This window comes from Stegostoma tigrinum, chromosome 18 (genome assembly GCF_030684315.1).
Source record: "Stegostoma tigrinum isolate sSteTig4 chromosome 18, sSteTig4.hap1, whole genome shotgun sequence".
Classification (NCBI taxonomy): domain Eukaryota; kingdom Metazoa; phylum Chordata; class Chondrichthyes; order Orectolobiformes; family Stegostomatidae; genus Stegostoma; species Stegostoma tigrinum.
Genome location: NC_081371.1, coordinates 6,612,517 through 6,630,165, shown reverse-complemented (window position 1 = coordinate 6,630,165; position 17,649 = coordinate 6,612,517). Strand labels below are relative to the sequence as shown.

General features: G+C 44.0%; 2 protein-coding genes across 5 annotated transcripts in view; one reads left to right on the top strand and one right to left on the bottom strand.

The window, feature by feature from the left end:
- Nucleotides 1–12,217, top strand: part of LOC125460781 (E3 ubiquitin-protein ligase TRIM33-like) — a 124,030-nt gene extending 111,813 nt beyond the window's left edge. The window contains exons 15-18 of one of the 4 annotated variants that reach the window (XM_048548691.2): nucleotides 3,531–3,663; nucleotides 6,108–6,185; nucleotides 6,725–6,877; nucleotides 9,904–12,216. In XM_048548691.2, the coding sequence (XP_048404648.1) occupies nucleotides 3,531–3,663; nucleotides 6,108–6,185; nucleotides 6,725–6,877; nucleotides 9,904–10,125 (586 nt within the window). In that variant the 3' untranslated portion in view covers nucleotides 10,126–12,216. Of the gene's footprint in view, nucleotides 1–3,530; nucleotides 3,664–6,107; nucleotides 6,186–6,724; nucleotides 6,878–9,903 lie in introns of all 4 variants that reach the window. The other 3 variants (XM_048548692.2, XM_048548689.2, XM_048548690.2) reach the window with 3 other exon arrangements.
- LOC132210720 (uncharacterized) overlaps nucleotides 10,604–17,649 on the bottom strand; it is a 72,111-nt gene continuing 65,065 nt past the window's right edge. Inside the window, exons 26-30 of the mRNA XM_059652624.1 lie at nucleotides 17,079–17,222; nucleotides 16,791–16,826; nucleotides 15,957–15,995; nucleotides 11,676–11,716; nucleotides 10,604–11,299 (exon numbers count right to left, since the gene is read on the bottom strand). Of these exons, the coding sequence (XP_059508607.1) occupies nucleotides 11,289–11,299; nucleotides 11,676–11,716; nucleotides 15,957–15,995; nucleotides 16,791–16,826; nucleotides 17,079–17,222 (271 nt within the window). The 3' untranslated portion in view covers nucleotides 10,604–11,288. The remainder of the gene's footprint in view (nucleotides 11,300–11,675; nucleotides 11,717–15,956; nucleotides 15,996–16,790; nucleotides 16,827–17,078; nucleotides 17,223–17,649) is intronic.

The window sequence follows — 17,649 nt, the reverse complement described above, 5'->3', positions numbered from 1 at the left end:
GTTGCTGGATGTTCCAGGGTTTAGAGCATTTAAAAAGAATAGGGAGGGGGGAGAAAGAGGAGGGGGTGTAGCACTACTAATCAGAGAGGGTATCACAGCTACAGAAGCTTCCATTGTCGAGGAAGATCTGCCTACCAAGTCAGTATGGGTGGAAATTAGGAACAGCAAGGGAGTAGTCACCTCGTTAGGGGTTTACTACAGGCCCCCCAATAGCAGCAGGGAGACTGAAGAAGGCATAGGTCGGCAGATTTTGGAAAAGTGTGGACATAGTAGGGTTGTTGTAATGGGTGACTTTAACTTTCCCAATATTGATTGGAACCTCCTTCAAGCAGAAGATTTGAATGGAACTGTTTTTGTAAGGTGTGTTCAGGAGGGTTTTCTAACTCGGTATGTTGACAGGCCGACGAGGGGAGAGGCCATTCTAGACTTGGTGCTCGGAAACGAGCCGGGGCAGGTATCAGATCTTGTGGTGGGAGAGCATTTTGGTGATAGTGACCATAACTGCCTCACATTCTACATAGCTATGGAGAAGGAGAGGATTAGGCAAAATGGGAAGATATTTAATTGGGGAAGAGGAAACTATGATGCGATTAGACATGAGTTAGGAAGCATGGACTGGGAGCAATTGTTCCATGGTAAAGGCACTATAGACATGTGAAGACTGTTTAAGGAACAGTTGTTGCAAGTGATGAATAAATATGTCCCTCTGAGACAGGCAAGAAGGGGTAAGATAAAGGAACCTTGGATGACGAGAGCGGTGGAGCTTCTCATCAAAAGGAAGAAGGTAGCTTACATAAGGTGGAGGAAGCTAGGGTCAAGCTCAGCTCTAGAGGATTACAGGCAGGCGAGGAAGGAGCTCAAAAATGGTCTGAGGAGAGCCAGGAGGGGGCACGAGAAAGGCTTGGCAGAACGGATTAGGGAGAACACAAAGGCATTTTACACTTATGTAAGGAATAAGAGAATGGTCAAAGAAAGAGTAGGGCTGATCAGGGATAGCATAGGGAACTTGTGTGTTGAGTCTGAGGAGGCAGGGGAAGCCCTAAATGAGTTTTTTGCTTCTGGCTTTACGAAAGAAACAAACTTTGTAGTGAATGAAACCTTTGAAGAGCAGGTGTGCGTGCTGGAATGGATAGAGATAGAGGAAGCTGATGTGCTGAAAATTTTGTCAAACATTAAGATTGACAAGTCGCCAGGCTCGGACCAGATTTGTCCTTGGCTGTTTTGGGAAACGAGAAATGCAATTGCTTCGCCACTTGTGAAGATCTTTTGCATCCTTGCTCTCCACTGGAGTCGTACCTGAGGACTGGAGAGAGGCAAATGTAATTCCTCTCTTCAAGAAAGGAAATAGGGAAATCTCCGGCGATTACAGACCAGTAAGTCTCACGTCTGTCATCTGCAAGGTGTTAGAAAGGATTCTGAGGGATAGGATTTCTGACCATCTGGAAGAGCATGGCTTGATTAAATGCAGTCAACACGGCTTTGTGAGGGGCAGGTCATGCCTCACAAATCTTATCGAGTTCTTTGAGGACGTGACTAGAAAAGTTGATGAGGGTCGAGCTGTGGATGTGGTGTATATGGACTTCAAGGCATTTGATAAGGTTCCCCGTGGTAGGCTCATTCAGAAGGTCAGGAGGAATAGGATACAGGGGAACTGAGCTGTCTGGATACAGAATTGGCTGCCCAACAGAAGACGCTGAGTGGTAGTAGAAGGAAAATATTCCGCCTGGAAGTCAGTGGTGAGTGGTATTCCACAGGGCTCTGTCCTTGGGCCTCTACTGTTTGTAATTTTTATTAATGACTTGGATGAGGGGATTGAAGGATGGGTCAGCAAGTTTGCAGACGACACGAAGGTTGGAGGTGTCGTTGACATTATAGAGGGCTGTTGTAGGCTGCAGCGGGACATTGACAGGATGCAGAGATGGGCTGAGAGGTGGCAGATGGAGTTCAACCTGGATAAATGCGAGGTAATGCATTTTGGAAGGTCGAATTTGAAAGCTGAGTACAGGATTAAGGATAGGATTCTTGGCAGTGTGGAGGAACAGAGGGATCTTGGTGTGCAGATACATAGATCCCTTAAAATGGCCACCCAAGTGGACAGGGTTGTTAAGAAAGCATATGGTATTTTGGCTTTCATTAACAGGGGGATTGAGTTTAAGAGCCGTGAGATCTTGTTGCAGCTCTATAAAACTTTGGTTAGACCGCACTTGGAATACTGTGTCCAGTTCTGGTCGCCCTATTATAGGAAAGATGTGGATGCATTGGAGAGGGTTCAGAGGAGGTTTACCAGGATGCTGCCTGGACTGGAGGGCTTATCTTATGAAGAGAGGTTGACTGAGCTTGGACTCTTTTCATTGGAGAAAAGGAGGAGGAGAGGGGACCTAATTGAGGTATACAAGATAATGAGAGGCATAGATAGAGTTGATAGCCAGAGACTATTTCCCAGGGCAGAAGTGGCTAACACGAGGGGTCATAGTTTTAAGCTGGTTGGAGGAAAGTATAGAGGGGATGTCAGAGGCGGGTTCTTTACACAGAGAGTTGTGAGAGCATGGAATGCGTTGCCAGCAGCAGTTGTGGAAGCAAGGTCATTGGGGTCATTTAAGAGACTGCTAGACACGCATATGGTCACAGAAATTTGAGGGTGCATACATGAGGATCAATGGTCGGCACAACATTGTGGGCTGAAGGGCCTGTTCTGTTCTGTGCTGTACTGTTCTATGTTCTATGTTCCTCTAATTAATAAAAGTTAATTTTGTAATTCAATACCTTTAGTTATCTTTGCAAGATGATAACTGCCAGGATGATAGATAGTAGCCGCAGCTGGAGCTTGGATCTTTATAATCGTTGGGCAGTTCCAATATTTCATCCTGCCGGTTACTGTCACAAGATTGCTCGCTTAGGAATGGTTTTGTATGTTCAGCCCCCTGAGCCAGTCATTAGATGGAGGAAGAGGATTAGACTGAATTTAAATCCAGGAACCAGAAATGTTCAAATGGAAAATTATTAGTTTGTGGCTGGATCTTCTTTTGACATTACTTCTCTGGACAATTGACTTATATGTTGACAACTGACGAAAATCAGTTGCAAACAAAGTTACACTTTTGAAAAATGCTTCATAACAAATGAATTATTTCTGACAAATAATGCAGCACAATCAATTGCAAGTTGATCTAAGAGGAGCAATTAAGTGAGTGCCCTGGCCAATATTTACACTTTATCAATGCAACTTTTTTTTATTTTTTAAAAGCAATCTGGCCATTTAGCACTTTGCTGTCGTGTTCGAATTGACTGTTACATTTCCCACATCACACCTGTGATGCTTCACGATGACTTGACAATGATTGTGATGCAACTGAAGTTGTGAAAGATGTTGCAAACTGTTTCCTCAAAACTTAAACAAGCACAGAAGCTATTCCATTCCGTTGTAGAGACCTGTTAGTTTTGTTTGGACTGAAGGGCCACCGTAGCCCAGACTACGTTGTAAATATTACAAGCGTCTCGCCAGTCTGAGTTGGTTAATTTATTCTGTTTAGTGGTGAATGGATATGCACATTCTGTCGTGACCCAGTGAACCCGGAAGTGATGTATGACTGCGAAGACCAATGGCAAGTGGGTGAAAAGAGGAGGGTGTGTGCAGCCCCAGAGATGCCTCCCGTCGATCAAAGGGTACGTATGTCCGGTGGTTGCACTATTTCTGGGAAGACAAAACCACTGACTATGTTCCTCCCCCATTGCCAAATTGAGAAGTCAAAGACAGTCCAAAAAAAAGGCGCTATAATATTGGCTTAATTTTGTCAGGTGATGTCAGTTGTAACTCAGTGGTTAGCACTCTGGCCTCTGATGTCACAAGGGTCAGGGTTCGAGTCCCACTCCAGAGGTTTGAATGTGGAAATCTAGACTGACTTAGCTGTGGGAGTGCTACACTATCGGAGGTACTGCTTTTCAGATGAGATGGTAAGCCTATATACCCCTCAGGTGGATGTTCAAAAAAAATTCTCCTGCACTTTCTAAAGAAGAGAGAAGCTTTCCTTTGTCACCTGATCAATAATCAGATTGATCTCATCCTTATGGACAAATTGGCTCCATTTTCTACACTACAATAGCGTACATTATCCAAAAGTATGTATTTGGCTCCATTTTCTACACTACAATAGCGTACATTATCCAAAAGTATGTATTTGGCTGCCAAGCAGTTTCGGAAACCCCAAAAGTTGTGAAATGTGCCACATGAATGTTGATTATATTTCTCTACATTCCTGTGCTGTTTTAGAACATTGAACCAAAAGTTGATGATCGGTTGTTAAATTTTATTTGCACGGTTGTGAAATTCCTCTCCTGAGTGACTATTGCTGAAGGTCTGCAACCCACGCCCTGCATCTTTGAGCACCAACTACTGAAATCCATTTTCGCTGGAACAAGTACTGTTTCACTAACATTTCATTGAGGCCCAACATCCAAACAGAGATTCTGCTGCCTGGATGCTACAGGCAAGCAGTCATCTACAATTTCCCGTGTGGTGGTTGTGAAAGTAGCAGAGGAGACTTCCAACCAGGCTGATTAGTTCAACTGCAGAGGTGTCCTTACTCACTCACTGTATAGATGCTGGTGTAACCCTGGCTCCTAACAGCTACGTCCCTGAGTTTGTCAGTGTCCTCACTTGGAACCGTCAGCCAGACGCATCATGCATTCAGTGTCAGAGATGCAGACTGTTATTGTGTTACATGGGTGGCACACCCTGTATTTGTTAGCCATCTCAACTACAGATGGCAGTGGTGACAGACTGGTAATGGGGTGGTGAGGGTGGGTGTGTAAGATTGGAGATCAGAAACGTGACATGTTGAGTATCTATAGAAACAGGAAAAACAAAATGCGAGATATGAGGGATGCTGGAAACCAGAAGCAAGGGTAGAGAAATGACAGAAGATGCTCGGCACCTTAATGTTTTACTCTGCCTGTTCAGAAACGACACTCTCTATTTCTCTCTGTGTGGCTTCAGCACTGTGTGTGTTATCAACAAACTGGGAGTGGTGTTGCCTGTTTTGGGTCTGACTTCTGGGAGGGGAAGAGTGGAGGAGGGAGTGGTTCAGTTATAGATTGACCCCTCTCTCTGCATGGTGTACACATGTTTAAAGCACTTCACTAGTAGCATTTTGGCCCCTCTGTCTGAATGCTGAAAGTGTTCAAGTCCTATGCCAGTGAGTGGAGCAACTGATGAGCCATTGGGAGTGGCCTGTGATGTATTAAATGTTAGTGCATTTTTTTTCCCCATTCTCATGGGATGTGGGTGTCATTGACTGGGCCAGCATTTTATTGCCCATCTCTAGGTGGTGGTGAGCTGCCTCCTTAAATCGCTGCAGTCCATGTGCTGTCGGACACCCGCACTGCTGTTAGGGAGGGAATTCCAGGATTTTGACCAAACAAAACTGAAGGAATAGTGACATATTTCCAAGTCCAGTTGGTGAGTGAGTTTGAGGGGAACTTGCAAGTGGTGATGTTCTAATAGATCTGCCCTTGTCCTTCTAAACGGTATCTGATGTCTTTGTCCTTCCAGATGGTGGCGGTCATGGTCATGGGTTTGGAAGGTGCTGTCTAAGGAGCCTTGGTGAATTTCTGCAGTGCATCTTCTAAACAGTACACACTGCTGCTATGATTACTTTGTCCTGGATGGTGTTCAGCTTTTTGAGTGTTGTTGAAGCTGTACCCATCCAGGCAAGTGGGGGGTATTCTGTCACGCTCCTGATGTGTGCCTTGTAGATAGAGGACAGGCTTTGGGAGTCAGGAGGTGAGTTGCTCATTTCAGGATTCCTAGACTCTAACTTGAGGATCCATCTGTCCCTTCAGTAGGACACCATACATTCCAAGGAAATAGAGGGTGAATTCGCAGTATTTGAGGTAACACTTATCGTTCAGTAGCACCTTAAAGCTGATTATATGTTCATTGTCACAATTCCCTGGAGTGCCATTGGGCTGCCATACTACATTATAACAATGACTAAAATTGCAACCATGCTTCATTGGCTATAGAGCAATTTGGGATATCCTTGAATGCTGCTATGGAAATGGTATCTTTCTTTAGGAAGAGTGATGCATGGTTTTTTTTTCTGTTTCAGAAATGTGAGAACCTGCTGCTGTCCATGTACTGTGACGAACTGAGTGTCGCTTTCCAAGAGCCAGTTCCTGCCTCTGTTGTAAGTTGTGCTTTTTTTTTTGTCCTAATATTCCATGTCACCGAGGATGAGCTGGTGCACTGTGCAGCCCCAAGCCATTGCCCTGTTTTACCCTTCAACGGCCTTGCTATGAGGTGGGAGCCAGGACTGAGCACAGAGTATTTGACTGGTGAGACCCATGTCAACTTGCCGATATTCAGCCAGGGCTGCTTTTATGAATCTGGTGAAGTAGATCGGTTAGATTTGTCGGTGGATGGTGGGTGTGTGGTGTGTGTGTTCCCTGCCTGCATCAGTTGAAAGAGGGAAGCCTCCTGAATGATTTTTAGCCAGGATTTTTAAAGCAGAACTGCATTTATTACTGGGCAGGAGATCCTGGCTATGTTGGGTTGAGGCTGAAATCCCACATTAGAGACTGGATTGAAGGAGAGGGAATGCTTTAGATGATGAGTCACCCTCTGGTCCGCCAGTCTGGGACCACTTGGCTACTGCTGTCACTGTCTGTGTGTCCTACTGCCATTGATCCCACTGAGATCACAAGAAGGCTCCTCTGTCTCTTGCAGGTTCCTGACTACTACAAGATTATAAAGAAGCCAATGGACATGTGCACTGTGAAAATTAAACTGCAGAAACAACACACACAGCACTATCACACGGCTGAGGAGTTTGTGGCCGATGTCAGGCTGATCTTTAAGAATTGTGAGGAATTCAATGAGGTAACATCAATAATACAACCTCCAGTCTCTGGTCGGTAGGATTGCACATACTGATTAGAAACCTAAATTGGCAGAGTGGGGCAGAGCCAGGCTTGATTAGTGATTGGAATGGGGGCATGGGTAAATATGTGCTCATACCTGAACCCTGCCCACCCCTTACCTCCCGACTCCTAACCCTGCACAATGACCTCTCCGTGAGCCATTTCAAATGCCTCCAGTATATGCCAATTGCTAGTTTCTTGTGTACCCTGGAAGTCAATGGCCTCTGTCATTAATAGATGTCTCATACAATTGCCATTTCATAAAACTATCGGTTCTGCCCACTTGTGGTTTTTGTCACTGTCTTAGCCCTTCAAGGGTAAGGATAACCAACTTGCACCCCAGGAGGGAATGTGGCATGGATTTTGTAATGCACTGTTGGTCACATCCCTACTTTGACATTTTATTAAAGGTAGCGCGTTTTGAGAAGCTTTGTAGCTCAGGTTGAGGTTCTGGATGTGAGTTTGCTCGCTGAGCTGGAAGGTTAGTTTTCAGACGTTTCATCACCATTCTAGGTAACATCATCAGTGAGCCTCCGGTGAAGTGCTGGTATTATGTCCTGCTTTCTATTTGTCTGTTTAGATTTCCTTGGGTTGGTGATATCATTTCCTGTGTTGGTGATGTCATTTCCTGTTCTTTTTCTCAGGGGATGGTAGATTGGCTCCAAATCAATGTGTTTGTTGATGGAGTTCCGGTTGGAATGCCATGCTTCTAGGAATTCTCGTGCGTGTCTCTGTTTGGCTTGTCCTTGGATGGATGTGTTGTCCCAATCAAAGTGGTGTCCTTCCTCATCTGTATGTAAGGATACGAGTGATAGTGGGCCATGTCGTTTTATGGCTAGTTGATGTTCATGTATCCTGGTGGCTAGCTTTCTGCCTGTTTGTCCAATGTAGTGTTTGTCACAGTTCTTGCAAGGTATTTTGTAGATGATATTCGTTTTGCTTGTTGTCTGTATAGGGTCTTTTAAGTTCATTAGCTGCTGTTTTAGTATGTTGGTGGGTTTGTGGGCTACCCTGATGCCAAGAGGTCCGAGTAGTCTGGCAGTCATTTCCAAAATGTCTTTGATGTAGGGGAGAGTGGTTATGGTTTCTGGGCCTGTTTTGTCTGTTTGTTTGGGTTTGTTGCTGATTTATTAAAGGTTTTGCCTGCTATTGATTATTGGACAAGCTCTGTGGTTTGACATAAGAGTTTATTTGATTGAACCCCTTGGAAGCACCAGGGATTTTAAAAAATTATTATTTTAAAGATGTTGAGCAAGTGAGAGTTACTGTTGTTCTGCCCTGTAGTTCCCTCTCTTCTCTCTGAATTAACAGGGCTACGTTTGCTGCCTTCCAATCTGCCAAGGACCATACTGGAATCTCGGCAATTCTGAAGTAACTAAACCAAAGTATCCACTCTATCTGCTTTCACTTGTTTTGAAACCCTACAGTGGAAGCTGCTGGGTTCACGACCTCACTGGTTTTTAGTCCCATTAGTTTTTCCAGGACTGTTTCCTTTACTAACATTAAACACAAAGTTTCTCATTCTCCTTAGACTTTGTTTCTGGTAATGTTTTGTGCCATTTTCTGCTCGGAGGGCAGATACAAAATAAAGTTGGGCCAGGTCGCTTTGGGCAGGAGGCAGGTTAGAAAGACGGGCTGGTTGTGGAACATGGTCGTTGGTAGTGGGGCAGGGGGGTGTTGGTTCAGTTTATATCAGAAGTTTAGGTTTCAATTCCTCCGACTCCCTCCGAACTTAGGAATTTGCAGAAGTCCTGATGTGAGTGACATATAATTCCTGACTATGCTGCTGCAATGATTTTCCTGAAGCAATATCTTCTGTTTGAGGACTTTCCTTTTGAAGATGTTTATTCCCCAACACCAATACATGTTTGTTGAGAATGGATTTTTTTTTTCCCAAAATGTTCCCTATTAATGCTGCATACATTCCAACCAAAATGCCTGATCTACTTTGTCCAAATAGTACTTAGCAACATAATTGGTTTTATGTGAGCACAAGACCTTAGTTTTAGCCTCAACTAATATCAGTGCCAAACTCAATATGAAATGATATCATCTTGATTACTGTTCCCCAGATGGTAATTTAATTATACTTTAAAATTACTAACCAACCTGTCCTTGCATAATACTCGATCAAAAATGACCGGTTTCCTTGATACATTATTCATTTGGGTCCGGCAGTTGTTGGGTGACTGGTTTGAGATTGCAATACAGATTTTAAGTAGTTTGCAGGTATAAAGGATGTATCTTTTACATCACAACTTATCAAAGTTCTGCAGCTGGAATTCACACCCCTCTGTCCTTTTCAGACAGCTGCAATTCTCAAACAGGTCAAAGAAATATTTGTGTCTTACCAGTAACTGCTGGTATTGTCACAGTGTGCCACTGAAGGTGTGGTCTCGATTATGTACTCAATAGTACCATGGGGTCAAGCTGATGACTCTGTTCCCAGATGTTGCTGTAAGCATATCTTGCCAGTTGACATCAGATTTTTAACTTTGGTCTGTAGCATCTCCCTACCTTAGCTGTTGCAATGGTTCTGAATGCTGGTCCCACTCCCCTGTGTTCCTGTCCTAATCCTGCAACTATTTCTTCCTAATTCTCAGATTTGGAAGATTGTGCTTCCTTCAAATGCTGCCAGTACATTCCAAATCTACTTGTATTTTCATTAAAACATCATCTTCTGTTTTCTTTGGGTGCTTGACCCTTCACCCAGTGGGGTAAAGATTCTGTCCATTTTCCGTGGCCAAGCCCCTTGTGCTTTTGAGGATCCCTCTCATATTCCCTCAACTGTTTTGAAGGGAATGTATTCACCTGGAACTTGCTGAATTCAATCTGCATCCAAACTCCCCCTTAGCCTCCTTCCATAATCTAAAATGGCATAACAGCAACTACAGAGCTTGTTGCAATCAAGGAACTGGTGGAGATTGTGACTGGCCCGGTGTGCCATAGTTATAGATAATACCACGTGCTTTGGTTTTCTTGCAGCCGGACTCTGAGGTGGCTCATGCTGGTAAGACGTTGGAGCAAATCTTTGAGTTAAAGCTGATGGCGCTGTTTCCGGACAGGACTTTCCCAGCCCTGCCGCCCGCCAGAGCGGACAGCGAGAGCCCGAAGGTCAACATTGACTCGGAGGATGACGACGATGATGTTGTCCAGCCTCGGAGAAAGCGTTGCAAAGGGAGAGACAGCCCCATCTTCATCAAATGACTGTAAAACAATCTTGTTACATAGACTTGGTGATGACTGTAATATTTGTATCATAGAAATAATATTTAAGAAGCGATGCTTGAAAAATCTAGTTAGTGATGAACACTATTCTGTATTAGAAGTACAAACCAGCAGGTGGTGAATTAAAGACATTTCTGCCACTTTTTGTTTGTGAATTCCAATATGAGTCACCACTTCTGGCCCACGATTGCAGTTGCTGCTCACTTCAAGGTGAATGAGTGGTTGCTGCCCCAATGACAGGACCTGCAGGTAAATTGACAACCGGTGAGAGATCCCTGGGTAACTGCTAAACCACCAGGCCATCGATGAGGTCGGGTCGCTCTGCTCTTACACGATGTTTGAAGCTACCCACAGCTATTTTTTTTTGGGGCTGTATCTTCACAACACAACACCTGAGGAAGTTTGCTACTGTTGTAGTGTATCAAACACTAATTAGGCAGTAAGTTGACAAGACAGCTTTTATTGGAGTTAAAATATGGCAGCATTGACAGGTTTCTTCTAAGATATAGAGCATACAAACTTGAACCCCCAATTTTAATATAAGTCATGCACCCTGATAACAACTTAAATAAGAACTACACCTGTTGAAACAAAAACAGAAATTGCTCAAAAAACTCAGCAGGTCTGGCAGCAGCTGTGCGGAGAAAATAAGAGTTAACATTGCAGCTCCAGTGAAACACATTTACTGTGCTTTTTTTGCAGATGCTGACAGTATGTTCACCTGGATAACTCATTGTGATTAATGAACAAAAATGGCAATATGAAATTGAATAGATAGCAGGAACGGCAGATGCTGGAGAATATGAGATAACAAGGTGTACAGCTGGATGAATGCAGTAGGCCAAGCAGCAGCAGAGGAGCAGGTTCGCTGATATTTCGGGCCGAGACCCTTTTCAGAAATGAAACGGATCTAGGCGTGAAATGTCATCTTTCCTGCTCGGCCTGCTGTGTTCATCCAGCTCTAAACCTTGTCATCTGAGAATGAAAAAAATGCTGGCTTTCCAGTTTGTCGTCGTAATAAATCCTCAACTCTTAAAGCCACATCATTAGCATAATTTAAAAGAATGTTTTCAACTACTACGCCTCTTGCTCCAAAAAAAATCTTGTACAAGCTTCAGCTGGAGTTGAGACTGCATTGATGGTCATTCATCACCTAAAGGTTGGGATGAAGGAACATAATGTTAGTATACTAAGTAAGGACTGCTGATGGTAAATGAAGACATCGCGGTTGTATTTACGTAGTTAAATGATACCATTAAGATTTTCTTGAAATGAATGATGCACAAGATTCACAAGTACTTTGGCTACAGTAGGTAACAGAGGAATAATTTTGCCTCGTGATGGTCAGGTGTGCTATTGGCAGTGCTTATAACATAGTCATACAGGGAGACTTGCAAAACGTTATTCTGCTGCTGAAGGTGTTGGAACGCCAATTCATCAGAGTACCTGAGGTGGATTAGTGATAGTTGAGGTCCTGCCAGAAGGAATACAAAATGATAGCTAAGAAATGGGGTTACAGGTGTACTCACCAATTTCACTGGAGGCTGATGAAGTTTTAAAAACTTGAGTTCTGTCAGAAGAAAATATGAAAGATTTAGTGCTCATCAACGTGACTTGACACTGAGCAAACATCAATTGGTGAGAGAGACACTAAAACAAAATAGGTACAGGAAGGAGCCTGCCACACCCTCTCTAAAGTGCTTAAGCGACTGCATTATTCCAAACCGTCCTTTTTGGACAATGGCATGCTTGTGCAGACCCCCATGGCTGCAACAAATAATGGGTTCTCTTCATGATGAAGGGCCTCTCTGTCCGTGCTGACAACCACACCTTTCTGAAGACTCCCTTCACGATCAATGGATTGGTCTGCCTGTGGAAAAAATTCTCTATGTAGCTGCATTGCAGAGCTTGTTACTCTTTGCTTGTGTTGAATGAGCTCTCTCTGTGGAAAGGTTTTCATGTATGATTACTATTGTCTGTTATTCATTAATGAGGCATAAACAAGGGAAATTAATGAAGAGGGGATGTCTGGCACAACAACGTGTGATGAGATTGTGTATCAATTTCTGATAGATGTTTTGACAAAGGTGACAATATATCCTCAATTCATCTGCATTGCTTCTTGTCATCAAGTGCTATGGTTACAGTTCAAAACAATTTTTTTATTCATTCATGGGATATGATTCCAGGGGCAGTCAGCATTTGTTGCTCATCCCTAATTGCCCTGAAGGTGACAGTGGTGAGCAGCTTTATGGAACAACTACAATAGATTTGAAATTGTTAAATCCACATGAATGGGATACATCCAGAACAGATCTAGCAGCTCAAAAGTGTCCATCCCTGTCCATTCTGATCTGGCGTATCACCCACTCAATCGTTAATGTCAAACTAAATAATCCTGCTGATAAGTGGTAAGGTAACACTGACACCACACAAAGCCCAAGTGAAGTCTGTGTCCAACAACTCTGTCACCTTAATATTCAATAGCATTTTCATCTCAACCCTTTTGCCATCATCTTGAGCGTTACCATAGACCAGAAATGTAACTGGGACACATGCTACAGGAACAGATCAGAGGCTGGGTGTTCAGCCATGAGTAACTCACTAACTGACTTCCCCCAAGCCTGCCCTCCTCGCAAGTGTGATGGGATTCTCTCCACTTACCCTGGACAAGTGCAGATCCAACAGCACCCAAGTAGCTTTACATCAATCAACATTCACCTCCTCCATCACCATGTACAATAGCAATAGAGCGTATGACTATATAACCCTTACTTTCCAAATCTGCCAACTTTACTGCCTAGAAGGACAAGGACACTACACACAGGAAAACATGACCAACTCCAAGCCCCACACCATCCTGATTTGGAATGACATTGCAGTATTCTATGATAATGAAGGAATGACAGTGAGTAACTCACCACCTGACTCCTCAAAGTGCCTACAAGGCACAAGTCAGGAATGTGATGGAATAATTCCCACTTGCACGGATGGTGGAGCTCAAACAACATTCAAGAAGCTTGTCACTATCGGGAACAAAAGCACTCAATTGACTGGTACCTCGTTCACTCTCCACCACCACTGACATTCAGCAGCTGCAGTGTGTACTATCTACAAGATGCACTGCAGAAATTCAAGACTCCTTGGCCAGCACCTTGCAAATGCACAACCGCTTGCACCTAGAAGGACAAGGGCAGCGAGGTCTTGCACTTTGGAAAAAAAATACAGTCATGGACTATTTTCTAAACGGTGAGAAAATTCATAAAGCAGAAGTACAAAGGGATCTGGCAGTGTTGGTCCAGGATTCTCTAAAGGTTAACTTGCAAGTAGAGTCCGTGATTAAGAACGCGAATGTAATGTTGTCGTTTATCTCAAGAGGGTTGGAATATAAAAGCAGCGATATGCTTCTGAGGTTTTATAAAGCTCTAGTTAGGCCCCATTTAGAATACTGTGTCCAATTTTGGGCCCCTCACCTCAGGAAGGACTGGCACTGGAGCGTGTCCAGCGGAGTTTCACATGGATGATCCCTGGAACGGTAGGTTTAACAGACAATGAACAGCTGAGGATCCTGGGATTGTATTCATTAGAGTTTAGAAGGTTGAGGGGAGATCTAATAGAAACTTACAAGATAATGCATGGCTTAGAAAGGGTGGATGCTGGGAAGTTGTTTCCGTTAGGCAGGGAGACTAGGACCCGTGGGCACAGCCTTTGGATTAGAGGGGATAAATTTAAAATGGAAATGAGGAGACATTTCTTCAGCCAGACTGTGGTGGGCCTGTGGAATTCATTGCTACGGAGCGCAGTGGAGGCCGGGACATTAAATGTCTTCAGGACAGAGATTGATAAATTCTTGACCTCACAAGGAATTAAGGGCTACGGAGAGAGTGCAGGGAAGTGGAGTTGAAATGCCCATCAGCCATTATTAAATGTCAGAGTGGACTCGATGGGCCAAATGGCCTTACTTCCACTCCTATGTCTTATGGTCCTACAATGGGAATGCAAATTGCCGTCCAAGTCATTCACCACCCTGACTTGGAAATTTATCACTGTTTCTTCGGTGTCACTGCATCAATATCCTGCGTTCACTCCATAACATCATTGTGGGTCCTCCTACAGCACATAAACCTCAACAGTTCAAGAAGGCAGCTCACCTTCTCAAGGGCAATCAGGAGGATGGGCAATATCTGCTCGCTGGATAGTGATATCCACATCCCATTAATAATCAGAAAAAGGAATTGTGTGGCCTGTTGTGGTTTCCTCTTGCCAAAGAGTGACTAAGAGTAATTTTAACATATCTTGACGGCAGCAGGGGAAGCTCATAGGAACGCTGATAACAATATCGCTGTTCAAATCTTTAATATCCACAATTTAGTAAATAATTCACCTCTCACTTGAAGGTAAGGGGTAGCTGGGGATAGGTGTTCAGAACTATGAATAGTTAAGTTGGTGAGAACTGATTGTACCAGTGCAGGAAGTGGATTTGAAGGAGGTATACAATTGGAAGATAATTGCAAAAATAGTTCTGCAAATAAAAAAAATGGCTGGATGTTGACCTTCACAGAAATGCTGAGGATGTTAAGCTCTAACTTTGTGAGATCAGTCTCTGAGCTTCCACATGTACCCGCTAATACCCAGTCCTATCTCCCTCTCACACACTCCTTCCTGAGGCTAATCCTGACAATTTTTGCAATCTATTTGAGCATTAGTTGACCTTCCAACACCATATTCTCTTTATCAAGGCAACCTATTTCCACCTCCCTTCTCCAATTCTGCCTCAGCTCCTTTGACGCTGAAACACTCACATCTGTGCCTTTGTTACTTCCAAGTTTCACCATCCTAAAGATCTCCTGACTGAGGGGTGACCCTACAGAGGTTTGTACAACCATGAAGGGCGTGGATAGGGTGAACAGTCAAGGGCTTTTCCTGTGGATATGGGAGTCCAAAACTAGAGGGCATAGGTTTAAGGTGAGAGTGGGAAAGATTTAAAAATGGGCCTGACAAGCAATGTATTCACACAGAGGGTGGTGCATGTATGGAATGAGCTGCCAGAGGAAGTGGTGGAGGCTGGTACAATTACAACATGTAAAAGGCACCTGGATGGGTACATGGATATGATGCGTTTGGAGGGACACAGACCGAATGCTGGCAAATTGGACTAGAATTATCTAGGATATCTGGTTGGCATGGATGAGTTGGACCAAAGGGTCTGTTTTGATGCTGTGCAACTCTATGTCGTCTTCCTCTGAAAACTGACCTGTTAATACTTTGCATTTTCTAAAGACACAGACATGAAGCCATGTGTATCCAGTCACAACATGGTGCTGTCAGAGGTCAGGACCTTCAAACAACAGTGATGCTTTCTTAATGTTAGTGCATTCCATCAGTCAGTGGTCTGCCTCCTCTATACCCCTGCCAGCTCAAAAATTCCATTCCAACTGCTATCTTAACGTCTGCTTTGTATAATGGCACCAGACTGGGAGCTCACTTGGGTAACTAACTCTTGTATATTCAGGCTGTAGCTGGTGGATTGCTTTCAGTCCTATGGTGGCAACACAGCAGGAATCACCCACAGCGTGACAGTGCAGGGCCACAGAGAAGGTGCTGTCTACTACTTTAGGGAAGGAAATAAGAGCACATGGCTACAGCTGCTCTTTTCACAAAGAGGGTTCTCTGCACATACGCAGGATACTTGACAAGTTAAAGAACGAGACGGATGCCAACAGGACATAGAGATCTCAGGCTGTTGAGGTTGGTCAGTGAGAATGGTGCCAGTCTGACAAGTGAAACAGCATCCATTTCAGATCACGTACCTGTTGGCTGACTGGAGAAAACCTGTCGAGGATCTGCTCCTGAAATGCCAGTGAAAGTCATGTTAGAAATACGTTCCATAAGGCCTTGGGCTAAAGCTAGGCACTGCACTCTGAAGAAGTGATCAAGTTTAGTGCCTACATCTTCAGCCATCAATCAGCTCTGGTCAAGCACATACTATGAGTGTTTCAATCAATGTCACTATCCAATGTTCTCCCACCAACCCAACCTTTTGACCAACGACTCCTGTCCTCGTTAATCCCGAGATTCTATGTCATCTAATTTTGTTGGATAACATTGTTGGTTCACTACCCTGGGATACAGAGCTTGTTTTAATGTAGCTGAATAAATGCAACTCATACATTTACAACAGAGATGAAGAAAAAGAACGTTGGAAGTATACTTAGCTATCACCCTGCCACAATTGGTGGGTACTAGTTGTCCTAATTGAGTGCTGAATGGGATTGTCACCATGGGAGCAGGAGTAAGCTATTTAGTGACCTGAGCTTACCTTTAAGGCTGTATTTGGTCGTGGGTGACCTGTAGGTCGATTCCATTTTACTGAATTTAGCTTCCTGTTCCTTGATGCCTTCAACTAACAATGTCACAGTTTTGAGGTCAACAATTGTCTGGAAAACTACAGATGTTTGCAGGAAGAATTCCAGACAGGTCATGTTACAAATTGTGGTCAGGTACAAGATAGAACAGAGCTGTCCATGTGGCCCAGGACCAGGGGACTACATTGTGACAATAGCCATTATAAAACTACAGTTCCCATTATCTCAGAAAACATGCCCCTTGAGATTCACAAGTGGAGCTGCATAAAACGCACTCACCTTATTGACTCTACCAAACTAGATGTATCACTGAACCTGAAAGGTAACACAAAACGTCTGAAACAAAAAGTCAAACTAAGAAAGAATTTTTAGAAACCTGACTCACAAGCTGGATAGAAAACTGAGCCAAAGTAAAGATGTAGAGGATAGAGAATGGGAGCAAAGGATTAAGTCCTGAGATGATAAGAGAAAGATATTTTGCTTGTTGTGCCCTCAACCTCTTCTGCCTCCAACCCACTCAACAAAGCTGTTGAAGCTGATGGTTTGCAGCTAAGTCTGCTCACCTACCTGCTAAGAGATTGCAGCGTACCAGTCCGGAGTGTCTCATTCCATACTGGGTCAGTCTGAACCAGTCGATTCTGTACTGTCCTGGTCTGTACACTGCCAGTTTGTACCGAGTTAGCCAGGGTTAAGCCAGTGGAATACCTAGTGCTGAGGGTGGAGAAATGAGTATTTGAAAGACGAGCACAAAAATAGAAGTCGCTGGAAAAGCTCAGCAGCTCTGGCAGCATCTGTGAAGACAAAAGCAGAGTTAACATTTCGGGTCCAGTGGCCCTTCCTCAGAACTGGTGGTGGCTGGGAAAATGTTGGTTTATATGCAGAAACTAGGGAGGGGTGGGTGGTGGTGGGGTGAACGATAGAGCCCAAAGAGAAGGAAGAGCAGTTGGCTAGACGAAGGAGTTGATAACAACCAGGCTGGGAGGGTGAATAGCTGTTAATGAGGGCTGTCAGTAACTAACAGGGGGTGTGTAATGGCAGGCTATGTGGCAACAAGGTCTGGTATGTGGGGTATGGGGCTGGGACATGGGAGAGTTTAGGCCCTAAAATTATTGAACTCGATTTTGAGTTTGGAGGGCTG